The 27,198-nt window shown below is 54.1% G+C and overlaps 1 protein-coding gene across 8 annotated transcripts; it reads right to left on the bottom strand.

The window, feature by feature from the left end:
* Positions 1–731: 731 nt before the first annotated feature.
* PSEN2 (presenilin 2) lies at positions 732–27,181 on the bottom strand. 8 transcript variants are annotated; one of them, XM_060091347.1, is made up of 14 exons: positions 27,100–27,176; positions 26,090–26,213; positions 22,108–22,192; positions 21,505–21,540; positions 17,233–17,393; positions 14,991–15,205; positions 13,587–13,728; positions 11,391–11,458; positions 10,470–10,690; positions 9,331–9,429; positions 6,715–6,798; positions 6,247–6,348; positions 2,749–2,867; positions 732–1,453 (listed from the first exon to the last, which is right to left on the bottom strand). In XM_060091347.1, exons 5-14 carry the CDS (start codon positions 17,371–17,373, stop codon positions 1,298–1,300), a joined length of 1,347 nt encoding a protein of 448 aa, XP_059947330.1. In that variant the 5' UTR covers positions 17,374–17,393; positions 21,505–21,540; positions 22,108–22,192; positions 26,090–26,213; positions 27,100–27,176; the 3' UTR covers positions 732–1,297. The 8 variants fall into 8 exon arrangements, 7 of the variants coding, with proteins under 7 accessions (XP_059947330.1, XP_059947332.1, XP_059947331.1 ...); XM_060091349.1 differs by lacking the exon at positions 27,100–27,176 and adding an exon at positions 21,202–21,334 and having other exon boundaries at positions 26,090–26,234; XM_060091348.1 differs by lacking the exon at positions 26,090–26,213 and having other exon boundaries at positions 27,100–27,169.
* Positions 27,182–27,198: the final 17 nt, after the last annotated feature.

Genomic DNA, 27,198 nt, shown 5'->3' on the forward strand with positions numbered 1-27,198 from the left:
ACCTGCGAGTCAGTCACAAGCCAGTGACAGCTGTCCGGATTGAACTGCCACCCCCAGGCCAAGCACGCTGGCCTCCCGGCTTCCACGCCTGCCTCCCTTGGCTCTTCTACAAACAGCCTAGGGAAAAGGAAGCTAAGTCAAACACCAAAGTACACGATTCTTTCATCTCCCTGTGATACCCAGCCGGCTCCACGGCTCCTGTGTTGCTCGGGTGTCTGACAGCCACGCTCCCCGCATGCCCAGCGGCCTGCTCTGCAAGGCCTCAAGGGGCCCAAGTTCCGGTCTGGAGGCTGAGGTTCTCTTTGCAGCCCGTGAAACATGTAGAGAATCAAAGGAAAAACCCATCTGCCTACCTCCCACCCCCCGCAGTGCCCAGAGACATGGCCATAGAAGGAAAGGAGAGCGGGTCCCTGGGCTCCCACCTGGTCCCCGCTCGGCTGCTTCTGTTGGGGACCAGCCCTGCTCTCTTGCTCTGTGTTTTGGTGACAGCCTTGCAGTGTTTCTGAAGACAGCCAGCCGGGCACCCGCCCAGCTGTCAGACAGTGGGCCTCGGGAGTCTGTGAGCGCCTCTGCTTAGGAAACCTAGTTAAAGAAACGATCGCAGAGAGGGGGGCGGTTAAGCCTCTCTCCTCACTAGGCAAATCTCTTCCCTTTCGTGCCCAGAGCACGTTATCCCAGGACGCCGGGAGAGGGGCCCACACTGATGAACAGACCAAACCCCAACAATGCAACAGGATTCGTCTATTTATTGATATTAAGTCACTTCCCAGCAGTAACTGCTGTAACAAGGACTCTAAAGGTAATAAAATGATGACAGCATATCATAGACAAAGCGTTGGGAACATTCCTTGCAGAGAAAATTGGCTTTTCCTCTCCGGCCAGAGTGACCAGGTGCTACGTGCCGTCCCAGGCGTGACCTCCCGGCCCCGAATATACACGCCCCGTCCTCCAGCTGGGCCCTCAGAGGACCCCAGGCTGTGGGGCGAGAGCAGGGGCCTTCCCCAAGCCCCTCCCGCGTCTCAGAACCTTCCTCAGCTCCTCTGGACCGATTTCCCGCATCTCCTGTCGGTGAAGCAAGTGCTCACGAAGGGGTGAGCCGCGGCCTGGTGACAAAACAACCAGCACCAAAAAGCTGGTCCTTCCTCTTCACAAAGTAAACACAACACTTTTTTATTCTCTTTTTTTTTTTTAAGGAAAGAAAAGTCTTAAAAATATATGGCACTAGAGTGTAAAACTGTACAACTGCATCCAGTTACCATTTCTTCCAGCTTCCAGGCCATGGTGCCCAGGCTTCCCCTCAGATGTAGAGCTGATGGGAGGCCAGGGTGTCCATGAAAGGCCGCACCAGGTTGTCCGTGGAGAAGTAGAAGATTAGCCCGAACGTGATGGAGATGGGGAGGGCGGGCAACGCTTTCTTGAACACGGCGAGCAGCAGGAGGGTCAGACACAAACCCTGCAGGACACAAAGGCGAGGGGGTTGGTGGTGACCACGGGTGTGGACGGGGGACGGAGAGCAGCCAGTGACGGTACAGTCCCTGGGTTCAGGAGCCCTGGACACCCCGTCATCTTCCCTGGTCCCCTCAACAGCTCCGTGAGGTGCCTGAGGGCAGGAGTTCTCACCCCGTAGCAGCGCCCTGCACATGGATGGGTGAACCAGAAAGCAGGCCTCCTGACCCCTAGAACGGGGCTGCCACTACCAGACTACCTCCCCTGGCTGGCTGCTGTAGGGATGTGTGACCTGATGGTGGGAAGCTTTCCCCAAGGGGACGTATATTTATACAAGAACTGGACGGGCTGGACTGAAAGCCAGCAATGTTCTCAGCAGCTGACACCAAGGGAACCAAGATGCCATGTGACCCACCCCGGGAAGCAGGCACAGTGGCTGCCTATCCTGTTCCCAGCCCAGCCAATGCAGGCAGTGGTCCAGGGTGGGGACAGGGAACCGGAGTGCCTGCCCTATCGCTGGGGAGAGCAGGAATTCAGGGCAGACAATCTGGAAGTGGAGGAGCCTGGGAGTGCACTACCCCATCCCTGACACACGCTGGGCGAATACAGAACGTCCGAAGAACTGGAGCCTTGGCCCTAACGTGCCACGTGCCACCCGGGGTTCACCAGGCAGAACACCGAGTATGCACCGTTCAGAGCCTCCACCTCTCCGATCGCCATAAGACGCTTCCCCACCATGTCTATCTGGCCATGTTAAGTGACATACAGGTCTCCAAATTTCACTGCTGGGGTTCAAAGTGATGGGCCCCCGTCTCAAGTCCCAGGAGATCCCATGGGGATTCAGAACCCCATGGTGCCTGGGTGGCATGGAGGGAAAACACCCAGCCCTGGCTTCCTTCAGAGACTCGAGTTCAAATCACAGCTTGGCCCTCACAGCTTTGTGCCCACGGGCCAGGCCCTCAACCTGTTCTGTCTTCTGTAAATCTCAGGTCACCACCCCTGCCTCGCAGGTGCCGTGAGACAAGTGCACAGAGCTAGCCAAGACCTTGGCGCCCGGCGCACAAGCTCAGTAAAATGTCAGAGCCCCTGCTCACTCCACCCCTGTGCTGTGCCTGCATCTGCTGATGCCCAGAACCTCCTGTAAACCTCGGTCTCATCTTGAGGATCTTCTTGGCAACCCTGCCCAGCCCCTCCAAGGGATAACGGCACCTGAAAATTCCCCTGGGTTCCTGGGCCCCCCACCAGACCCTCAGGGGCCCCACTGCCCAGGGCTGGGCGGGGAGCATCCCCCAGCCCACTCACGATGAGGATGGCCACAAAGCAGGCCAGCGTGGTGTTCCAGTCTCCACTGCCCGTGGCTGCCGCCTTGCCCACCAGCACGCTGTAGAAGATGAAGTCTCCGAGGCCGAGCTTCACGCCCCCTGTGTGGCGGAGACAGAGGGAACCCATAGGTCTCGGAAGTCCCAGGACGAAGCGGCAGAGAAGGCTGACCCTAGCCAAACAGCCCAGGTTCTCTGCCCAGCCCAGGGGCCAGAGTCCTGAGGAACGCAGAGGGCAGATAGGGTAGTGTCACTGCCCAGCTCACCCCACCTGGACTCTGGGACAAGGACTGGCTGCCTTGGAAAAACAGCAGCCAGTGGGAAAACAGGGGAACCCGGAGTCTGAGTGACTTGCATTCTGGGCTGTGCAAAGCCAGCATTTCTGATAACTCGAGTAGAACTGTTGCTTGGCACTTGGTTAAGACAAGAGCAAATAAAATGTATTGTCCGGGGCTGATGGGAGGCTACCCAACTGAGCGCTCAGTTTGAATTATAAATGCTTTTTAGGAAATTTAATTTCACTACTTTCAAGAACATGTACAATACCTGAGGTTCTCTGGAGACTCATGTCCCTTAAACATAGGTAAATGTACATTGTAAATCAACTAAACTTCAGTTAATAAAATAAGTAAACATAATTTGTAACTAGTGTATCCATTACTGATAAGGAAACAAGAGCTTCTAGAATGCTTTCATTTGTTTCCTTTCGTACAACTGCCCTGTACGCTTGCTTATAGGATAATTTTATTCATCACAGACAATAAAAATGTTGAAGAAACAGACTTGACTTGAGGAGGTCTGCATCACAGAAACATTCTCTGCCCCGTCCGCCCCCCTCGCCTCCCTTCTGGGCTCCAAGCAAGGGGCACCTCACCTTGGTCTGTCCCTTCCTCCACGGCCCCTCTTCTCTGACTTCAGCTTCCTCACTCTGGCTCCTGCCTCGGCACAGGGCAAACACTCCAGGTTTGTCACCTTCCAGAGGTGACCTCTCTCGCCGCTACCCCCACGCCTGCTTCCCTGCTCTGCCGGCCCTCTCCCCTCCCTTCTCTCTTCTTTTTCAACCAGTTCTTTCTCAAAGGAACTGCGCTCACCTCCCAGGCACTTCAGAGATCTGTGGCGGCAGGTCCCACATACCCCAGCCAACCTGCTCTGGCCAGCCCACCGCCCGGCCCCCGTGGACACCCCCATGCTACCTGTCTGTCTCAGCACCCTGTCCCCTGGCTGGCTCCCCCCCGGGGTCCTCCACAAGGCGCCCTTCCCTTCATCCCATCAACGTCGCCCACGCTGTCCCTCTCGCTCTCCATTCTGACCCTACACCTTCCTTGGGGACCTTCTGGGGACCCACAGTTCTGACAACATGTATATCCTGGTGACTCCAACTCGGGTCTCCAGCCCCGACCTTCCTGAACATCGCTCCCCTTCATGTGTCCGTGGCATCTCCATCTGATGTCCTGCAGAGCCTCCCACTTTCCCCCGTCACCGTCCACGCCTCCCTGCCCATCCCTTGCCCAGCCAAGTCCTGCCAGTGCGCCCCAGGTACGTGGTGGCACCACCTCCTCTCAGCCTGCTGCCTGAGCTGGGCCCTCATGGCTCTTCCCTCACCTGGTCCCCCAGGGGTCTGTGGTCCTTGCTGCTGCCCGGGATCTGTCTGGGATGCAGCTCTGCTCACTTCAATTCCCTGCAACAAACCACTAGCGGTTCCCCACAGCCTGCAGGATGAAGTTCGAGCTCCCGGAAGGCCTCCTCCTCCCTCATCTGAGCCTTTGCCAATGCTGCTGTGTAACGAAGAACCTAACTGGCCTTTGTCCCTGGTTCCAGGAGGGAGACCAAATCCTTGGAATTCCCCCAGTAACAGAAGTGTCTTTGTTATTCAGGAGCCCCTTGGATCACTTATGCAAATGAGAGGATCAGGATGGCGCTGGTCACCAGAAAGACCACGTGGTTATAAGGGGGTTGGGACTCTGGGTAAGACCAACCTCTGGGGAGAAGAGGGAGCCTGGAGATGAAGTCCAGTCCCACGAGCAATGTGGCTCTTCATTTGGCTGGTCCTGATTTGTATCCTTTATACTAAAACTGTAATTGTAAGTTTAGTACTTTCCTGAGTTCTGTGAGTTGTTCTAGCAAATTTTCCAACCTGGGGGGGTTGTGGGAACCCCCACATCTGTAGCCAGTCGGTCAGAAGTGTGGGTGGCCTGGAGACCCCCAGGACTTGTGGCTGGCGTGTGAAGGGAGGGTGGCCTTGTGGACTGTGCCCCGGTGGGATCCGTGCTGACTCCAGGGGCTCAGTGCCAGGCCTGGGCTGCAGCCTGGCAGCCTGTCTGCCCGGTGACTGCCAACTTGTCCTTCCAGGCCCACCTCGGCGGTCTGCCCTGAGTACTTTATACCTAACCTCCCCCCGCCTGGGCTGCTCCAACGGGGAACTTCTCAAGGGCAGAGGCTGTTTTAATCCTGCAGCACCTCCCTGTTCCCATGTGCCGCCTGGCACATAGTAGGTGGTCCATAAATGTGTGCTGATGGAATGGCTATCTTAAGCCCCTTGGGAACACAGCCGTATGTTAGAACGTCTTCGGGTGCGTCTTCGGGACGGCCTTCCTTCGGCCCCCAGACACCCGGGGCTCTGCCTGGGGGAGTCTCCAGCCCAGCTCCACTGTCAGTCCCATCACGGAGCCGTGCTGTTGGTGCTGACCTGCCCAGCCCAGCCGGCCCTCTGAGCCCAGAGTCCATGCCTGCGTCCCCCATGGCTGCACTGGGATGTCCTCAGGCCACGCAGGTGCACACTCTGCCGGCCACCAGCCTGCCTGTCTGCCTCATGTCCCTCCTCCCACGCAGCTCAAAACCCTCCCCCACCCCCCACGGCTCCCACCGCTCACGGGACACAGACCAGAATCCCCTCAAGTCCCTGCCTGCCTCCCTGCCCCATCTCTGCACTCGGGTCTCAGCGTCCTGCCTTCACTTGCTCTAACTCACCGTGCCGTCTGCCTCAGGGTCTCTGCTCCCAAGGTCCCCTCAGCTGGAAACGCACCCCCGCTGTGCGTCCCCCTCTCCGAGTTCCAGTGGCTCAGCCTCTGGAGCTCAGCTCAGAAGTTACTTCCTCAGGCGACTTCCTCTCACCCCTTGAAACAGGTCAAGAGCTCCGTCAGTGCTCCCCATCACCCCGTGTTCTCCTTCAGGGTCCTCCCAGCTCCGGGGAGGGCGGTCAGTGCCCACGCCTGTGTGGCTGCGTCCCCCAGAGCCGCGTCCGTACGACCGCCCCCCAGCGCAGAGCGGGCAGGCAGCTGGTACTCAACCAACGTCTGTCACACACGAGGTACAGCCTGGGCGTAGAAGTCCCCGTGGCCTGCCGACAAGGCTGCACCTTTGCAGGCTCTCCCCGACTTTGCGAGGCCATCTCTGATGTGGAAGGGGCTCCTCCCCTCGCGCCCTCCTCCCCTGACCTCAGGGAGCCCCACCCGGGCCCACGCACACCATCGGGACACCTTACTTTCCTCCTCCTCCTCCAGCTCCTCCCCCGGGTAGCCAGGCAGGGGGGGCGCAAAGACTTCAGGGTACGAGGGCTCCCCCAAACTGTCACAGGAGTCCTCTTCTGGGTGTCCGGCGTCGTGTGGGCAGGGAGCAAGGGAGAGAGACGACAGCCCATCAGACGGTTCTCTGAGCTCAGGGCTCCCCCGCCCTCACCATCCCCCTACCCCACCACGCCCAGCCCAGCCCGACCCAAAGAAGATTCTCCAGTCCACACACAAGGGAAGGGAAGGGAGAGGGACGGGGCCGAGGCAGAGGAGCGCGGACCCACCGCACTCGATCCCCAGGGCGTGCGTGTGCAGGGGGGTGGCTGGTCTTCCCGCCTGCCCCTCCGGTCCTCGTGCCTCCCACAGAGGCCAGGCCAGGCTGAGCTGGATGTGGTGAAAAGCCGCCCCCGATGAGGAGAGGCTGTCAGCCCCCTGATACTCACCCATCTCTGGGTCGTAGGGGAGCTGAAGGGCTCCCTGAGAGGAGGGGTCCAACTTGGCCATGCCCACTGTCCACACCATGGCGGCTGGGGAGGGAGAAAAGGGTCAGGCCTCAGGCAGTACTACCTGCGGCTGCCCCCAGGGCCTGGGAGGCAGGCGGGCCAGTCTGTGTCCCCAGAAAGCCTGCACAGGACCCTCAGTTCCTGTGGGTATTTGCTTATGCCCCACTGTTAGGGGGCCGCTGGGGGTCCAGGTTCACTGACCAGCTGTGGGCAGACGATGCTTCTTCCTGTCTTTTTTGGCCTCCTCGCAAAAACAATGATCATGTTGTTAGTGAACAAGTTTGGTGAACTAATTATGTTTTTGTTTTATTGTGGGAAGAAAACACGTAACATGAAATATGTCATCTTGACCATCTTTAAGGGTACAGTTTAATAGTGTTAAGTACACTCACACTGCTGTGAAAGAGATCTCCAGAACTTTTCTTGTCTTGCAGAACTGAAACGTTGTAGCCACTCCCCATCCCCCAGCCCCTGGCAAGCACCATTCCACTTTCTGTTTCTATGATTTTGACTACCTGAGATACCTCGTATAAGGGGACTCATATACAGTATTTATCTTTCTGTGACTGGATTATTTCACTTAGCATAATGTCCTCAAGGTTCATCCATGTTGGAGCATGTGTCAGAATCTCCTTCCTTTTTCAGGCTGGATAATAATCCATTCTATGTATAGACCACATTTTGTTTACCTGTTCATCCATCCACAGACACCTGAGTTGCTTGCATCTCTTGGATATTGTGAATAGTGCTGCGATGAGCACGGGTGCACAAAAATCTGTTCAAGATCCTGCTTTCAATCCTCTTGGGTCTATGTCCAGAAGCAGGGCTGCTGGATCCTGTGGTACTAACGTGTTCTCTCTCTCTGGCCTAGGAACTCTCTCCTGAACTCTTATCCCATCTCTCCAACTCTCCATCTGAATGTCCAGTGAGCATCTCAAACTCAACATGCCCTGAACGCTCTCAACAACTGCCCTCCGACCCGCCCACCAGCCTTCTCCTCCTCAGTAAGCAGCAACTCCATCCTTTTTGCTGCTCAGGCCCAAAAAACTGACAGTAACCTTGACTCTCTTTCTTACAACCTGCACCCCAACCATCAGAGAATCTCGCCAATTCTGCCTCCAAAATGTCTGCAGAGTCCAAGCACATCTCAACGCCTCTACTGCTGCCCTGGGGCCAGACGCCAACATCTCTCTCCCGGATTATTATTCTGCCTCCAAACCTGGCTCCTGCTTCCACTCTTGTCCCTGATACAACCTTCGTGGTCCTGTTAAAACGTAGTCAGGTCAGTCCACAATCTTCCAGTGGCATCACATCTCACTCAGCAGTACAAGCCACGTCCCCACCATGGCCTAACAGGATCTGACCTCCCCCGCTCCCCGCTGGCTCCCTCTGCCTGGCCCCGGGGCACTCCGAGCACACCAGGCTCATGCCTATCTCAGGGCCTTTGCACCTGCCGCTGTTCCTTCTGCCTGGAGTTCTGCCACCAGATATTCCTAAGGCAGGTGTCTGGTCAAATGTCACCTGTGACACAGGGCCTCCCTGACCACCTGCTGTAAAACAGCACCCCTCACTACCCTGGAGTCCTTCACGCTCCCCCCTCCCCCACCCCACTTTATCTTTCTATGGAGCTCTCACCTCCTGACTTATGTTTGCCTGTTGAGTCCCTGTCTGCCTCCCCTCCTAGAATGTAAGCTCCATCAGAGCACAGCGATGGTGAGCCGAAGTCTGACACGGCTCAGTCTTTCCATACACAGTCTCTCCTCATTTGTTAGGCTGTGCCTGGAATGTGCTTTCTCAGCCTGGGGCCAGGCCAACGGCTCTCCACGGTGAGCTCGGTTCTTCATTTGTATAGAGTGCCACCTCTAGCCATTCATAGACTGTTTCCCAGTGAGCCCTGCAGAAAACTGAGCCCCAGAAATTCAGGCTCTCTACGTGAATAACAGAGTGGAGGGAATGAAAACCACAGTGCAGTGAGCTCCCTGAGGCCTGGGACCTTGTGGATCTTGTTTCCATGGCAACCCCAATGCCCAGCACAGCACCCACCACAAAGTATGAATTTGATGCATGTCTGTTGATACCTTTATAAGTACAAATCCCCGAGTGCACTGGCCCCGAGGCCAGCAGCAACCCCAAGGGCTTTCCCTTCAGAGACTTCACTTCAACCAGCCACGAACCTGTTGAGGCAGCCCAGGGAAAGGTAGGCGCACCCTCCCCCCCCAGACCCCCACCCTAAAGAGTCCCTCTCCAAAGTCCCTTATCAGGGGCCTGGAGGGCTGAGTCGGTGGCCTTGGGCTCATGGGAACGTGGCCTGTAGCCACCACGTGCCACTGGAGCTAGGTGGGAGGAAGCTGCGGGGCAGGACCACATCCCCTGGTGCCCTCTTCCTGCTCGGACTTTCCAAGTTTCTTCCTGTCTAAGAGCAAGACACAGCCCACCTTCGTCTCGGAAGGTGGAGCCCTCCTGGGGTCACCGAGGCTGCCTCGTCTCCTTTCGTCAGGAAAACGGTTACCTATCTCCTCATCACCTCCGAAAGCCATGTATGTATCATATACTCACATGAATATATCAGGGCAGGAAATATGGGCTCGTTTCTCTCCTGGGCAGTTTCTACCAGCATTCTCAGCGGCCCTTTGGGGCACAGCACAGCCACGAGATCTGGGAAAGCAAAGACGCCCTTGGCATGTTAAGAAACATGTTTATTCCCAAGCGGCCCCCATAGAGAAACCAGCCCTCTGAACACCAGGCGTCGGAGCAAGTGCGTCCCAGAGCCCCAGGCCGAGGCTCTCAGACCACACCCTGCTGCTCCAGCAATCCCACCCCCGGGTTTCAGCCACTATCCCTAGAGCCTGCACTGGCTGGAGCCCACAGTGGGGTCTGAGCAGTGTCTAAACTGGCTAGCTGCAAACAGGGAACTACTGTGTGCCTCAGAGACCAGAGGATGGGCTTGAAACCCCACTTCTCTGAGCCCCAAATTCCTCATCCTAACAACGTAAGAAGCAGTACTGGTGATGGTTATCACACTAATACAGCCGGCTCTCCATATCTCTGGGTTCCGTATCCATGGATTCAACCAGCTGTGGATCAAATATATTCAGAAAAAAATCCCAGAAAGTTCCAAAAATCAAAACTTGTATTTGCTGCACATCGGCAGCTATTTACATATTGTTTATGTTGTATTATGCATTATAAGTAACCTAGAGATGATTTAAAGTATGCAAGGAGATATGCGTAGGTTATATGCAAATACTACATCATTTTATATAAGGGACTTGAGCATCCTCAGATTTTGGTATCTGAGGGGGTTCTGGTACCAATCCCCCGAGGATACCGAGGGACGACTATACTAACTGAAGAGCGGCTGACATTTTGGGTGCTTGTTATTTATCGGTACTGTGCCCAGTCTCAGGGTTGTTCTGAGGAACAAATGACTTCCAGAGTGCAAAGTGCTTAACGGTATGAGTGCTCAGTAAACATCTGCTGTCATTAGTAACCATGTCAACAGTCATGATTCCACAGGACCCCCTTTTTTTTTTTTTTACAATGGTGAACTTTCTAGAAGGGGGACCATCCAGGCCTCCCGGGGCGGGGGTGGGGGGAGGGGGGACTCCTCAACACCCAGCACCCTTGTCCAGCAGTGAGGACTCAGCCCTGGACGTCACTCCATGGCCCACCCCTGCAACTCATGGCCCACCTACCATACACAGAGATGGCGCCCAGGATGACCCACGCAGACCACTCTGGGAGGTACTTGATGAACACCAAGGCCATGAGCGCGCTGATCATGATGAGATAGGCCTGCTGCAGCACCAAGGGGCCCTTCCAGTGGATGCACACCATGCCCACCGCCCCGAAGTTCCAGACGGTCAGGAACAGGGTGGGGTAGTCCATGGCCACATTGTAGGTCTTGAGCACTTCCCTGCGGGACCACAGTCAAGCCCGTGAGCTGGGAAACTCAGTGGAGGTGTTAGACCCTGACACAGTTCAACACCCTTCCATCATTAAGTCCCAGCCTGGGTTCTTCCAACCTCTGGCTTCATTTGCTGACATCTCCTTCCCTGTTTCCATGAGCCCTACATGTAACCACTTAAAAAATTTATGAAACGGTGGGGAGTACCCCAGCGTCTCATCCTTGGCCTGGTTCCCATAAACGTGAGCCGGCACGACCTGGAAGACCCTCTGCCTGTGGAAAAGGTCCTTGGAAAAGTGTTCTCTCCTGTCCCTCCAGTCTCTTTGGGCCCCTGGGTCAGGCTGATGTCCCAAATCCAGGGCAAGAGAGATCCCTTTCCCCATAAACTGGGAGGTACCCAGGCCCAGCCCGAAGATCAGAATGTAAATTTTGAGGGGTTTCTGCCCCCGAACCACCCCCCACCGCTGGGGTTCACAGAGAACCCCCTCTGTGATGGCTCTGCATTATATGTTTTAAATCAGGAACCAGAAGGAGACGTGTGGCCCAACTCGCAGCTCCACTCCGTGTCGAGGAGGCCGGGCTCCTGGAGCAGCAACATGGGGAAGGTGCGGAGACCAAGGGGCCCCCTTCCCTCCCAGGCCCTTCAGACCCACTCGGACCACAGGGGAGAGGTCTTGAAGGACTCTGTTGCCCACCGGCTGCCACTCACCCAAGGTAGATGTAGGTGAAGAGGAACAGCAGCATCAGGGAGGACATGATCAGCCAGCCGTGGATGAACTAGATGGAAACAGGCAGCATGATCGCAGGCCCCGGTCCTGGGGACTGACGCCCAGGCCTGGAAACCCTTTTTCCTTAGGCTCCTCCCTGACTATGTTGGAAGGTGGCCATTTTACAGATAAGGAGGAGGGCACAGAAATTCAAGGAGTTCTCTCCAGGTAACCCAGCAAGCATACGAAGGAGCTGGAGCTCCTTCAGGTCTGAACACCTAGCACTCTACTCGTTCTGGACACGCCAGGCACATTCCACGCTCTGGACATAAAGCTGGCAAGGTCTCTGCCCCCACTGGCTGCAACCCAGTGTGAGGGCAGTGAGAAAACAAACACACAGACACGTGTTAGCATGAAGTGATAGGGCTATGAAAAACACTTGGCTGGATAAAGTGACAGGAGACCCACTGGGGTGCTACTGCATTAGACAGAGTGGTCAGGGAAGACTCTTGAGGTAGCCTGTTTAGAAGAGTCAGCCCGGGGAGTCACTGCCCACCTGAGGGCCTATAGACAGGTCTTCAGAAAGACACGTTCCTCCTCCCCTGGCCAAATAAGGGAGGGTCAAGGGCGAGGGTGGGGCTGATCCTAAACCAGTCCTCTAGCCAGCCGTCAGCGGCATGGTGGCCACCGCTACCAGCCTCCCTGGAGGACAGAACCATCAGTCACCAGCTCAGGCCGCTGGGGACCTCAGCAGCCACCTGGTCTGTCTGCCATGCTGTGCCCATCACCCGGAGGGGAAGGGGCCGCCTCTGGAATGTGCTGACCCTCCTCATCTCACCTGGGCCTGCCCAGTCCACCCTCATCTCCTGCCCACGTCATGGAGTAAATCTTACTGAACGGAGGGTCGAGCTGCCTCTCAACAGTCCCTGGGAGTGGTCGCGTGACACCTGCTGACCAGGGCAGTGCCGGCTTTTCACTGGCCATGCTTCTAGCTTGTCCTTACGCGTGCTGTATCGTCTGCTCCAAACACAAAGCCCTCTACCCTGCTTCCTGCCATCCACGGCCGTCCCTGCCTCAGGTACGAACTCTGCCTTGTTTATACAGGTAGCTATTTATTGAGAAGCTCCAGCCCTCGGACACTCCCCCCGCCACCGCTCACCCCCACGGTCACCGCCGCTGGGACGGGGCTCGTCCCTCTAGACTGAGCCTCGCCATCTGTCTCTACCTGCTCCACAGATGGCGGCAGCCTAATATCAAGTGCCGCGCACGCCTGCGTGTGAACGGTTTTAAATCAGGTAATGTCTAGTTCAACTTCCGTTCAGTCTTCACGGTTTCAAAGCCTTTCTTGGGAGAAAAGCGTGAAACCTGTGCCTAAAAGCTTACAGATCTCTATGGATGATTTGGGCCACGTGGGACTCAACTCCCCTGTTCCTCCCTGGGACTGCCCCGCAGGGCAGGGGGCCCACCCGAACGTCTCCCAGCGTTGGAAGACCTCGGCAGAGCAGCTGTACATCTCCAGCCTCAAGGGAAATGGGAAAATAAAAATAAACTTGGAAGGGAAGTATCGGGCGAAAGGAGCCTAAAATAGAACATCTCACTTCTTCGGAAGGAGAAGCAAAATAAAATTAACTTCTGAACGTGAGAAGTAACCCTATGAACACTGCAAAGAGGAACTCAGGTAAGTGGGATTATGTGTAAGTTCAAAGGACAGGAGTATTAGGTAATCCATGGGGCAGGCAGAGGTGGGGTGGGAAGGAGTACAGGCAAACCTCAGCGAGGTTCGGGTTGGGTTCCGGACCACAATCAAGAGAGTACGCAAGAAAGTGAGTCACAAGTTTTTTGGTCTCCCACTGCACGTAAAAGTTAACGTTTATACTGTACTGTAGTCTATTAAGTGTGCAATAGCACGACGTCTAAAAAAAATTTTTAAACAGCATTAATCAAAAAATAATGCTGTGGCCAAAATGCCAACAACAGACTTGCTCAACGCAGGGTTGCCACAAACCTCCAATTTGTAAAAAACGCAGTGTCTGTGAAGCCCGATAAAACGAGGTACGCCTGCACCAAAAACCAGGGTCTATTTTACAGAAAAAAAAATGAACTCTGTTAAAAAAAAAAAAAAAAAAAGAGCCAGGGTTGCTGCCAAAGAGGCACTGAGGCATGGCAGGCAGGAGGGGGGCAGGCGGACTGGCGCTCACCTTGTAGCAGCGGTACTTGTAGAGCACGACCAGGAAGATGGTCATGATGACGATGACGCTGATCATGATGAGGGTGTTGAGCACGGAGTTGAGGAAGCGCTGGCCCACCGAAGACGTGTCCTCGGTGAAAGGTGTGTAGATGCTGAGGGAGGGGCAAGGGCTAGGTCTCTGGGCCCTGCCTGCTTGCACGCCTCACCCCGAGGGAGCCTGGACCTGGGGTGCAGGTGCCCTGGGCACCCCTGCCCCGCAGCACCGTGCTCTGGCTGCCCTGGCAAGCACTGCCCGCCATCCCCATGAGCCGCCCTGCCTTCCCGTCTCCTGGCTCCTGACTTTGGCCTATGACTGAGCCGATGCAGCCGCACGGAAGGGCCTGGCTGGCCTCACCAAGGCCTCCCCTGGCCCCCACACCAACTCAACCCTCCCTTGGAAGTGCTTCTCCCTGCTGACCCCAATCCCCAGCTCTGGTCCAGGGAGACCCAGCAGTTCCCTACATCCACTTCCTTATCAGCCCCATCCAGCCTAGGACGCCTCCGCCCCCGCTGTTCCCCCTACCCACACCCAGCGTAACCCCGTAGCTGCACAGGCAGCTAATAAACTCAGAAGGCAATTCATTGATCCCTCGCTCTGGACGTAGGGAAACAAACGGCCTGCGAAGTTCTCAAGGTCTCTTAACACTTTTCACCTTATCTGCTCTAAGTCCCCAACAGACTACAAGCTTCCTGAGGGCAAGGGCTTCCTTCTCTACTCTTTTCATTAAAAAAACCATAAATAAAATTTAACAAAAACTCCCTAAAAAAGAAAAAAAGAAAAAGATGTTTAGAGAAGGTACTTAGCAGCAATTACCACAGGGAGGCTGGGGGAGGGAGCAGAGAGAGCCCTCCCATTTTCCCAGGCCGCTGCTTCTGCCTGCGTTTTCTTTATTAAAATAAACAAAATCTCCCGTGCAAGGCTGGAAGTGAGCTAAGAAATCATCTGGTCCTCCTTGGTTTACATTCATGGGGATATGAATGAGAGGCCCAGAGAGAAAGCAACTTGCTCGTGGTCACGCAGTGATGGGTGGTACAGCCACACCAGGGACGGAGAGCTTGCCTCCTGCAGTGAGACCCAGGGTGCCGCGCTGCCTGGTGGATGGCAGGTGCTCTTCTAAGCCCTTTAGGTGGATTAACTCACTCAATTCTCCTGGTAACCTTGTTATCAAACCCATCATACAGACGAGGAAACTGAGGCCAAGAAAGGTTAGGAATGTGCCCAGGCAGGTCACACAGCCAGGAGGCAGTGGACGGACCAGGGTGTGGACTCAGGCAGCTCCTCAGCCCTGCTCTTCACTGCCGGCATGGGGCCAACACAGGCTGCACTCCCCTCCCCCAGCTCCCCCTCCCCCTCCCCGCCAAGCCCCCAACTCACAGCTGTCCATTCTTCTCTGTGTAGAAGCGCACGGACTTGATGGTGGCCACCACCACGATCATGCACAGCGTGACAGGCACAAATAGCATGATCACGTGCTTTGCCCCGTATTTGAGGGTCAGCTCCTCCTCCAGGCCTGGTGGCCGCCCAGGGACCCCGCTGCAGACGTGGCGGTCAGGGTCCTCCTCATGGTCCTCCTCGCTCTCCTGGCCTCTCTGTGGGAAACCACGCTGTGAGGGCCACAGAATGCCCCCCCAGAGGCCTTAGTGACATAGCGCATGGGTGTTTTGGAACCGGAAACGAGAAGTTTGAATGTTGCTTTCCAGATGTAAGAACCAGTCTATGGGCTGTAGTTTAGATGTGGGAGTGGTAGAATTGCAGGACATTTGAAAAATTTACAAGGACAACGAGAGATTTAAGTTGGCGCTGACCACCACAGATGCAGGAAGGGAGGCCCCTTTGCTGTGGAAGAGGACGGTCTGCAGAATGGGTCTGGAGCATGTCTAAAGATCCGTCCCCTCCCTCAGTATAGGGACTCAGGATGCCACTCAGTTCTGTTCACATGGCCACACTAATTTGGCAGGCCAGGTGATAGGAGGAGGGCAGAAATTAAACACTGTTGGTTGAAAAATCACAAACTAGAATGGTCAGCATACATGGGGACGTGGGGACTGTCTCTGATTGTGAATAAGACACTGGGAATTTGCAGAGGAAGAAATTACTTTGAACTTTTTGCACCCCACCCCGCCCCCCAAAGCAAGCATGCAAGATTTGCAGCTCTGAAGCAAAGAGGCTACTGGGCATCAAGCATCTGGGAGGATCTGGGTTACATATAAATGAGGAGGCAGCCGAAGGAGGACAGGACACCTGCCAGGTGCTGGCACACACTGATCTGCAAGAATTTGTTTTGGAATTGTGGCAATTCAGGATCATTAGCTGCTTTGTTAATTACATGAACAGCCAAGACAAAGCCAAATGAAACAAAAGTCAAAAGTGGCTGTTCTTTGGTATCAGTTCTTTGCAGAGAGAATTCCATCTATATATTCATCTGAGAAAGAAAGGAACACTGTTAATGAACAGGAACTGAAATAGCTGAAATGCACAGAAACTCCAGGAGATAAAAGACAAAGCCACTAGCAAGAAACGGGCTAAGGAGTAGCTGTACAGTGGTCTTGAGCTGGTGAGATCTCTCTCAGAGCCCAGAGGAGGATAGGAGAAGTGAGCTCAAGTTTCAGCAAAGGGAAATAAGGCTGGCTGGAAGAAAAAATTACTATAATGGGCAAAACGAAGAATGGAATTTAGGCAAATTCAGATGTTGTTTTATTCTGATGAGGAGGGAGGTGGCTTGGCCAGATGACTCTCCCAAGTATATCCTCCACTTCATACTGTTACCATCTCCTGCCCTGCAGGCTGCAGAGGTAAAATCACAGTGCAGCCCACCCCTCCTGCTATGGGCTGAATGTCTGTGTCCCCCAAATTCACATGCTGAAGCCTAACTCCCAATGTCATGGTGTTAGAAGGTACGGCCTTTGGGAGATGATTAGGTCACGAGGGGGGAGCCCTCACGAATGGGGTTCGTGCCTTATAAAAGGGGCCCTAGAGAGCTCCCTCACCACTTTTGCCAGGTGAGGACACAGAGAGAAGACAGCTGGCTATGAACCAGGAAGTGGGCCCTCACCAGACATCAGATCTGCCGGCACCTTGATCTTGACTTCCCAGGCCCCAGAACAGTGAGAAATAAATTTCTGTTGTTTATAAGCCACCCAGTCTATGGTATTTTTGTGATAGAAGCCTTCAACTGAGACACATCCCCAGCTCAAAAGTCAAACATGAATCAGGTAACCTCTTGGTGACCATGTCTGGCCATCTACCAAAAAGGTTCCCTCTAGCAGTTTCCTCCTACCGTCCTTTCGTCTCTGCGCTGCCTGTTCTGGCATCCAAACTCACTCTCAGGTTCCTGTGGAAATAGGAACCTGCACTAGGAAGGTAAACCTAAGGGGCAGGGCCAGGATGGAGAGAATCACTCAGCCCATTGCGGAGTCGATCTGTAATAGGCTGTGTCTGTGCAGAGTCTACTATCAAGCCTTCACAGACCTAGGATCCACCATGGTGGACCACCGGCCCTTTTGGCCAATTCTCACCTTTACTTTCCCCTCCCTCCCACATCAGGGATTGCCTGGTTTCTATCCATTAGGACCCCAGGGACCTGTCCGGAGGCCTTGGACTGCTGGTGGGAACCTACCCACTGGGTGGCACCCTCTCCGTTCTCCAGGCCCTGCCTGCCTTCCTGGCAGGAGCGCGGCATGGGGCTCTCGGCTGACATCAGGGACGTCCGCTCGTCACACACTTCTTCGTCGCTGTCAGAGGCCATGAACGTGAGCATGACCCTACCTCCGCAAGTGCCTGGAAAAGGAGCACAGGGGACCTCGTTCCACTCTCCTGCGAGGCAAAGGCAGCGGAGGGTGAGAGGTGGCTTTAAGACCTGCACACGGGTCCTGCCCGCAATGACCACCCAAGACGCGCTTGTCAAAGGACTGCTATAAAGCAACAGTCCCCAGGAGCCACTACAGAGGCTGCAGCAACCTTGAGAGGGACTGGCTAGAGGAGATCCAGGCCACAGGGGGCAAAACTCCCAACTAGAAATGTCAGAGCCACTCCAAACTGCCAGCACACTCACTCATTCCATCAACAAACATCTGTTCAGCGCCTATCGTGTGCCAACGACAGTTTTGTCGTAAAAAATTAAAAACCAACCATCCAATGTGACAAATGATATAATCCAGGTGTTCACCAAGAGGTACAGAAGCACAAAGAAGGGACTAAAACTCAGAGATCAGGAGTGTTTTCTGGAGAAGATAACATCATCTGATGGAGACAGATTTTCCCAGGTGGGGGGGAATGGCAGAGGGCATGAAGAATGTTCCAGCCTGAGCCCAGCACTGCCGGGGTTGGGGTGGTGATGCTGTGGAGGTGTGAAGGGTCTCTGGTGCCGAGTTCAGGAGGTGTGCTTCATCCCCCGAGGACAGGGGTGACAGATCAGATCTCTGGTTAGAAATATCAGTCTGGCCACTGACTGAAAAAGGAGTAAAAAGAAGGAAAGGTGACCTCCCTGGAGACAGTTGTGGGGAGTGAAGAGGGCCTAAGGTGGCAAGAATGGATGGGAGTAAGGAGAGGGAACCCAGAAAGGGTAGGAGGTAGACAGACAGGACCAGATGTGCGGGACAGAGTCCAGGACTAGGGCCAGACAGGGAGGAGGATGGGGGAGGCGGGAGGACAAGGTTTCAGAGGAAACACTGAATTTGATCCAGGAATCTGATGAATGTAAATGGGTTAAAAGGGGGAAGATGCCTGGGAGGCAGCTGAGTGTCGGGGCCTGAGGTGGAGATGAGAGTCATGAGTTTAGAAGTGGAGGCCACGGGAGCGGTGAGCTGAGACCACGAGAGGCGAGCATGTGTGTGTGTGTGTGTGTGTGTGTGTGTGCGCGCGCGTGCTGGGGAAGTACAGCTGAGCGTGGGACCCACAGGAAAAAACAAGGCTGAAGGGACCACACAGGAAGGAGCCTGTCCCCCATGCCGCACTGGTGTGGAGAGAGCAGCACCACCGGGAAGCCAGGGCAGCCCGGAGCCCTACCAACATCCTGGGCAGGTCAGCTGGGCTAGCGGCAGGGCCAGCTCCCCCGTCACCTGCTTCCTGGGACCCTGGGGCAGCCTCACGCCACTTGGCACAGTCAGGTCTGCTCTCAGCTCAAAGTTCATCTCCACGTCAGTTGCCCCCAAGAATTTATGATTTTCAAGTGGAGCAGGCCGGTTCCTTCTACTGAGTCAGCCAGGCCTGTTCATGTTGGCAGGGTCCGAGGCTGCTGCTGTTTTTGAAGACAGTGCCCCAGGCCGTGGCCTGGATTACTCCCAGCTGGACTTCAACTCCATCTACAGGCCCACAGCAGAGCCTGACTCTGCTCACCTCACGGACTCGGGCCCTCACAAAAGGCTCCCCCGTGGCTCTCACAGGGATTTCAGAATGAACAAGCTAAGCTCCCCAGGGTTCAGCAGAGATAAGACAGGTACAGGAGTGATAGCAGCAGTGACGTCAGTAGGAAGGAAAGTACAGCAGCTGCCAGGAGGGGTGACGAGGACGCTGTGCTACTGCAGTTACGACTAAGGTGGGGACCAGGGAGGCAGCGGTGGGAGGTGGGACCATCCCAGGGAGGGGCGTGGAGGCCTGACCGGGCAGGGGGAGCTGAAGCTGGCAGAGGGGGCCAGCCAGGGTTTTGGCGCTGAAGAGGGATGTGACCAGAGTGCGCTCTGTGGGAACAGAGGGCCAGCTGAGCCCTCCTGCCTCTTCCCGGGAGCCCCCAGGACTAGTGCGGCCTAGGGCCCAGGAGGCGGATCTGCTTCTCAGCGCCCAGACCTGGGGCCAGCAGAGTCTACCTCAGAGCCCAATTTGAGGGGACACGGCTTTGCAGCCCCACAAGCTGTAAGACCTTGGGAAGTTCCTAGCTTCCTTCATCTACAGTAACGGTAACGAAGGAAACTACTTAATGGAGACCCAGGAGGGAAAACTTCAAAGTGCTCCTCCTCTGCAAGGCTGGGCCCCGCCAGATAAATCCCAAACAGACACCTGCCTGGACCCAGGAGATCCCCTTGCTGCCCACTCTGGCAACGTTGAGTCCATCCTTACTCAAAAAGGGGTACCTGCACACAGAGCTGGCTGCATTTCTTCAAGCTAAACCAGGACATTCCAACTGGAGCAGTGTAGTGGCTCTTTCCATACTTTATTCTGTAGCACGTCAGATTTGTTTGGGGTGTGAATTAGTGATTTAGTTACGATCTCACTCCTTCTATTCTTCCCACGCCTCTGGAGGGCCTGTGATTTGTCTCTACCATGACTGGAGGAGCAGATCAGGAGTCCCTGCATCTAACCGGCAGGGCTGCACTCCCAGGGCAGAGGGCAAGCTCATCCTTCAGAACCACAACAGCTGCAGCATCCTGGCTGCCTCTTCCCCTAGTAGGGAAATGGACAAACAAGGAGTGAAGATGCTTCTTGGAAGGAGAAAGGGGGCTACGGGGCGGGTGGGGACAGAAAAGCACGGGACCCGGATCAAGTAAAGTCCTTCCAGTTTCCATTTCTTCAGCCAGTCACCGAATCCCAGGAAAGCACTTCTGCCTCCCAAAGTCTGTGAAGGACGCGCCCAGGGAGAGTGAGCTGAAAAAAGGACTGTATCCCTTCCATGCGGCATTGCACTGCGCAGAGGCAGGAAGTCAGAAAACTACAAAACATGTTTTTCCGTCCACCACATGTAATTCATGGCCTCCTCACGAGAAAACAAATGCTCCCTGAGCAGATTCCTTCCCTCCTTGCGCTCGGCCCAGGACTCCCAGAAAACCAGGGCACAGAGGGGCTAAAGCAGGGAAGAGCTGGACTTGGCTGCGGCTCTAATCGCAGCCCTCTGGGCCTGGTGGTCACGAGCACAGGTGGAGGTGCCTCTCGGAGCTCCTAGCACCTGAGGGCATGGCTTAGGACTTTCAGAAAGCTGTGAGATGCTTGAGATGCTGTTTCTCAAAGTGGTCCAGGCCACCTGAGGGGTGGTGATAGAACAGCTGCTGAGCACCCACTGTGCACTGCACACAACAGTCAGGTACGAGGTACTGCTACCCTTCTCCATTTCACAGATGAGGAAACAAGATTTAAAAAGTGATAGGTTCGAAGTCATCCTTGGACCTAGGTAGTCAGGTTCTGGGCTCTTAAACACTACGCTAGGGTGCTTATTTAAAATGCAGATCCTGGGGCTTCCCTGGTGGCGCAGTGGTTGAGAGTCCGCCTGCCGATGCAGGGGACACGGGTTCGTGCCCTGGTCCGGGAAGATCCCACTTGCCGTGGAGCGGCTGGGCCCGTAAGCCATGGCTGCTGAGCCTGCACATCTGGAGCCTGTGCTCCACAACGGGAGAAGCCACAACAGTAAGAGGTCCGCGTACCGCAAAAATAAATAAATAAATAAAATAATAAAATGTAGATCCTAAGTTCCATCCTGGCCAAAGGTCCAGGGATCTGCATTTTGAGATGGTCCCTGGGCAATTCTTAGGCTGGTGTTAGACCTTCCCTGGAGCTGCTGCCGAGTAATCAGATGCCCCAGCCAGGGCCCAAACTTGGTACTGGAAGTGTCCAGTTACAGTTCACCTCCCTGTCTCAAGGGCAGGGCACCTCGCTCACCTACCTTGGCATACCTACTGCTCTGTACAACTTGCTCGCTGAATGGGGGCGTGAAAGAACGAACAGTCCTTTCTCCTGAATACCCTGTGCCAGGTCAGGGAGCCACTGGGGAGGCAGATGAGCAGGAGCTTTTCAGACTAGGAGAGCCACAGGGGGAGAAGAGAGTGGTCTGGCTGAAAAAGTCCCCAAGCAATGCCCACCTCGAAGGAGGGTATGGTAAAACTGGGGCTCAAGCGTCGCTGGTACAAAGTGGACCAGCGTTTCTGAAGGCAGTAAAAATCGAGGGCTTTAAAAACATTCATCATACCTTTTGATCCTGAAATGCTACTTCTTGGAATTTGTCCTAAGAAATAATAAAAGATTTACATAAAAACATGGTTGTTGCAGTCATTTATAATTTTTTTTAAAAAAGTGAAAATGACCAAGATGCCTGACTCTGTATGATAATATATCCATTTGATGAGATCTAACATATGACTACTAAAAATCTCACTTCAAAGAATATTTACTAAAAAATATATATATATTTACTAACATAAAAAAACAAGATGTTAAATTTAATAGATATAAAACTTGACGTACATAATCATCTGAATTGTCTTAGAAAATGCATGTATATGAAGGATTGGCAAGAAATACTACAAAACATTAAAGGTGGTTATCTTTGGATAGTGAGATTGTGGGTGATACTTTATATTTTTCTGCATTTCTCAAAGCTTCTATAATAAACATGGATTGTGCCTGGCGTTTTTTGTAAAGCTATTATTTTTTTAAAGGGAAATAACAAGTATCAACATTTAGACAGATTTTCTTCCATCCCGCCTTCTCCCACATCCTCTCTCCCTGGACTGGGGGGCACAGATGGACTCAGGAAGCCGCTTTTACACCTTCTCCTAACCCCTCTTATTACCTGGTTCCTGAAGGAGAACAGAGCAGCTGGGATGTACTCCTTTTGCTTCTAAGTTGGAATTGAAGACTGATGATACTCTGCAATCCTTGGAGGGAAAAATCACCACTCAAATGTATGCAGATAAACAACCTTCTTGCTAGATGTTTCTCCACATCAGAGCACTAGTGACGCCAAGAACTCCTGCCGGGAGGCTGACTCACAGGCAGGTGCCGGTGGGACTGGGTGACTCTCCTACTGCTGATGTCAAATCCTATCAAGCACATAGCAACCGGCTCTCGGCTCTCCGTTCTCTCTGACGGAGCAGCGGGAAAATGCAGAGAAGCTAATGGGAGGAACAGGTGCCTAAGACTGCATTCTGGAAACCCTTCCCAGAACAAAGCACTGTGGCTGAAAGCTCCTTGGGTTAGGATGTAAAATCAAACATCCAAAGAAGCCACTGCTCATTCCCATTAATCAGCTGAATGGGATCTAAATGCTGAATGAGCCAAACCAAGGGAGTCTGACCCAGAGAATTCCCCCAACCTTGCTTGTGTCAGCAGTTCCTGCAATTATTATAGAAACCCTGGTGACCCAATTTCCTCAACCTGATTTTCATTTCAGAGAAATGCAAAGGTTTTGACCTTAAAATTTAAGGCCAGGGGACCTAAGTAGGAAATCGATCTTTAAATGCCGCAGTAAACACTAGTGCCTCATGCAAAAAGATGGAAATTTCGGCTCCAAAAGAAAATTGGGAGTCACTGCACTTAAGACAAACAGGTGGTCAGCAGAGAAAGGCTTGGATCCGGGTACTTGTTTTCTTGTTTCCGCAGGCCTAACTGAACAGTGCCCCTCACTTTCTTTCATCATTGAAGGATAGTTGACTTCCAATATCACAGTAGTTTCAGGTGTACAACATAGTGACTTGATAGTTTTATAGATATTCCATATAACATTATTGTAAAATACTGGCTATATTCCCTGTGCTGTACATTACATTCTTGTATCATTTATTTTATACATAGTTGTTTGCACCCCTTAATCCCCTTCCCCTATCTTCCCCTCCCCGTTTCCTTCTCCCCACTAGTAACCACTAGCTTATTCTGTTGGTCTGTTTCTGTTTTGTCACATTTGTTCATTTTATTTTTCAGTGCTCCCTCAAAGAGGGTGGCATTGGTTTTAAATGGGCCTCTTTCTATGGTCACACGGCTACTTCACAGAGCTCCCATGACCCCTGGGGTGTTCCCAGCCTTCCCTCATACTAGGGAAGAATTTCCTGAGCTGAGGAAATTCCCTTGGAAATTCCCACAGCTTGCCTGCCTGTCTCCCCCGACCATGTACTGGCCCTGGCTGGCCTTCATCCATCTGTCCATCCACCCTGCCCAAACTCTGATGCATATCACTTGCCAGATGGTTCTCCCCAGCACAGGGAGGTGGCCTCGGCCGGAGCCAGGGCCTGAGTCCCACAGGGAAGCCCTGAAGTTCCACTCCGCCCTCCCAAGTCACAGGCCCCAGGCGACCCTATGGGGCCTCCTGAAACCTTGATCCAGGCTCTAGATTTACCTCTGTCTGCCCTTTTCTACTCAGAAGTTCCCAGGAAACATTTTCTCTCATTTCCTGAAAGAGCCTGAAAAGGGGCAGTTTGGAAGCGGCTGAGGGAAGCTGTGAAGGTAGCCACCGTTGAGCAGGGCCCAGAAAAAATTGTGGCGTTTTGTTTGTTTGTTTTAATGAGAAGCAGTAAGCCAGTGGGCAAAAGCTGAGCCTTAGAAACAGACAGAGTTCAAATCAGCTAGCTGACTGATGTGAACCACACACTGGGACAAGTGGCCCGCACACTCGGGCCACTTCACATGGCCCCTGTCCTCTTCTGTAAAAAGCAGGATAGGCACACTTTGCAAGATTACTGTAAAAACTAGAGATAATGTGTAAAGTGTCTGGCACAGAGCTCAATAAACGGTAGTTATAATGAAGATGAAATAAAGGCAGGGACTCAGTGAGAAGGGATAACAGAAGCCTATTGATGGCCCTCTTGGAAAGCTACGATCTGCTAAACCACCAGACACACGAGTTGAGCACCAAGGTCACGCCTCATCCAGGCCCCGGGTGTTTCCACTTTAGCCCCAGTCCAGGGCACGCTGGCAATGTGAACATTTTGTCAAACAAAAGGGCAAGTCCGTAGACTGATGTCAGAGCTGGCAAGGACCTTAAAGGCCATCTGGTCAGCACCCCATTTCCCATTTAGAGAAACTGAAGCCCAGAGGGACAAAAGGACAAAAGGTTAAGGGCCCATGACCAGGAGCCACAGTTACAGCTCAGGTCTCCAAATTATCAACAAGGAGCTCTTCCCTGCTGCTGAAAGTACTTGTGAGGGTCACATACTCAGTGGCCCAGGACCATAGTCACGCAGGTAGCCTACAAAACACAGACGAGGTCAGGATACGTCTCAGCAGATACGGTACAGCAGAAAGTGAGCACCGTTTAATTTTTCCTCCCACTGCTCCAGAAGACTGTATTTTGGCAAAGACAAATCAGCAACCCATTCTCCCAGGCAACGAAGGAACTGGACAGAAAAGATCTCCCTCCCTCACACCTGGTCCTCCCTGAGGATCAATTTGAAATGACTTTTCCCCAGACTGTAATAACACAGCAGCCTCACCACCTCCAGGTCAAGAAGCCAACAATGATTACACAGGGCTTGAAGCCCATGTCAGATCCGGCCAGCTCAAGGTGCAGAGAACCTCTCAGGCCCTGGCCAGGGGCAGTGTGGAGGGTGTGCCAGCCTCAGAGCCCTTGTATTCCACCCCCAGCCCCACCCCCAGCTGCTGCAGTCCAGGAACAGGTGGAAATACTGGCAGAAACATTTGTTGTCCTGCCAGTCCCCAACTAAACAGTGTCTAAAAGTCAAATCAACAGCTGAAAAACAGCCAAACATGTCTTCAATAAAACATAATGTGACCTACACACACACTGCTTTGGTTTCTTTATAAAAAATTTTTTTTGTTTTTTTGTTTTTTGCTTTGCCAGGTAGTTGCTAATGGAGACCACATAGCAATGTCCCGGGCGGTAGTGCAGTGACATGGGTAGGGCATGAGTGAGGGAAGCCTCCTGTGCAAAAACTCAAAAGATGAAGAAGACACAGCCAGCTGGGTTCAAATCCTGGTGCTCACAGCCATGGAAGCCACACAACAGGAGAAGCCACTTGTCTCCCTGAACCTCAGTATCCCCTTCTGTAAAAGGGTAAAAATAAGAACTGCTTCAGTGTGATTGATGCTCTTAAGACCACTGTGACAACTACTGTACAAAATGGCTTTTTATTGTATATGACAAACCTAAGTTATGTCATTGTCATTATTACCATCAGTGACTTAGAGAGAGGCCAAGGTAGGTGGGAGCCTCTCATTTGGCAAAGCCCGGGGGTGCAGCGGGGCTGTGAGTAGCCACAGAGGAGCTGGGGGGGAGGGGCGACGGGCCCCCCGGCACATCTGAGCGGCAGCCCCTGGCCATGCTCTTCTTTGTCCTTCTCTTCCTCAAATAGACAGGCTCAGGGCATACACCTCCCATGCATGCACATGTCAGACTCTAGACTTGGTGCACGGATACTTCAACACCAAACGATACAGAATTTTTCCGAAAAACCTGACACAACATCCATCCCACTCCACAGCAACATTCCACCAAGCCCCCCACCTCCAGCCACTGCCCTGAATGCTCCCTCGCACACCCAGGGTACAAACCTGGATGGCCTGCCTGATGGGTGGCTGAAGCTGCAGCTCTGAGTTGTAGACAGGACCTGAAGCCCTTTCACCAGCCGGGCTCAGAAAACACCGCTGCTAACACATTTCCTTGTCCCACACAGCCACACTCACACAGAGGGGAACCTGAGGCTCACACACCAGAAGCACCTTATACGAAGCCTTTTAACTACTGCCAAAGGTCTTGGCTGAAGTCCTTGGAGACTCAGGTGTCTACAGAATGGGGTCTATGTAGAAGTCAGGGGCATCCATACCGGAAGCCGGGGTCTGTACCGATCAGTTACTCTCAGGACAGGCTGGCAACCCAAGCTGTCAGTTTTGGGTCAAGTTGGCTCTGCAACTGTTCTGGATGGGATGGATGCCTCTCAGGTTCTCCGTCTGTAAATGAGGATGCAGGTACTACACCAATCCACAGTTCGTACCGTAAAAAGGGAATACTCATTAATTCACAGACTGGGGCATTTCATCCAACTGCCCAAGGGCTGAGGTCTAGTCCCAGGGTTGGACAACAGAACTAGAGTCCAGGACAACGGGTTCTAAGCTTGGCTCTCATATATCCGACCTGCGTGACCTTGAACAAAGTCATTTTAGCTCTGTGGGCTGTTTCTTCATTGATAAAATTTGGGATGCGAACTAGCTTCTGTTTCGGGTTTCTTCAGCTTCAAAAGGTAGATTCTGCGAGTCTCCTCGCAGCTGTAAATGCCTGATAAAACGGCCAAATACCGCTGATAACGAAACTGGGGTCTCCTAGCCCGGACCTGATCCTCACGTACGCGGGAAGACCTCCGCCTCCCCTCCTGCCCCCGCCAAGCAGTGCCCGGGCCGGGTGCCATAGGCCGGCAGGACTGGGCGCCCATTAGGTGCCAGCCAGGAGGGAGGAACACAATGCCGCGTCCGCACGCCTTCGAGACCCACGTGCACTGCTCCTTTAAATGCCCCGGCCCTTTAACAGCTCGCACCGCGCCCACCCCGGCGGGGGCTCCGGCGGCCGGGTGGACCGGGCCCTGCTGAAGGCCCGAGGCCTGGGGCCCCTCCCCGCGCTCCTTCCACTCCCCAGTTCCGGGCCGGCCCCGCCGCTGTCCCGGCGCCCTCCCGTCCCCGGCCGCTGGGGCCGCAGCCCCGGAACCCGCCAAGGGGCCGCGACCGGCCGCCGCGAAGGGCGTGCGGAGGGCAGGGCCCGGCTCGCGGGTTGCGGCTCCACCCCGTGCCCTACGAGCCACGGGCGACCGGGCCGCGACCCGCGCGCGCGTTCCAGCCCGCTCACCTGCTTCGCCGCGGCGATCCGGCATTGTTTACGCAGCTGGCAGAGCGCCCGCCGGACCCGGCGCCGGCGCAGACCCCGCCCTCGCCCCGCCCCGGCCCC

The sequence above is a fragment of the Mesoplodon densirostris genome, chromosome 2 (genome assembly GCF_025265405.1).
Source record: "Mesoplodon densirostris isolate mMesDen1 chromosome 2, mMesDen1 primary haplotype, whole genome shotgun sequence".
Taxonomy (NCBI): domain Eukaryota; kingdom Metazoa; phylum Chordata; class Mammalia; order Artiodactyla; family Ziphiidae; genus Mesoplodon; species Mesoplodon densirostris.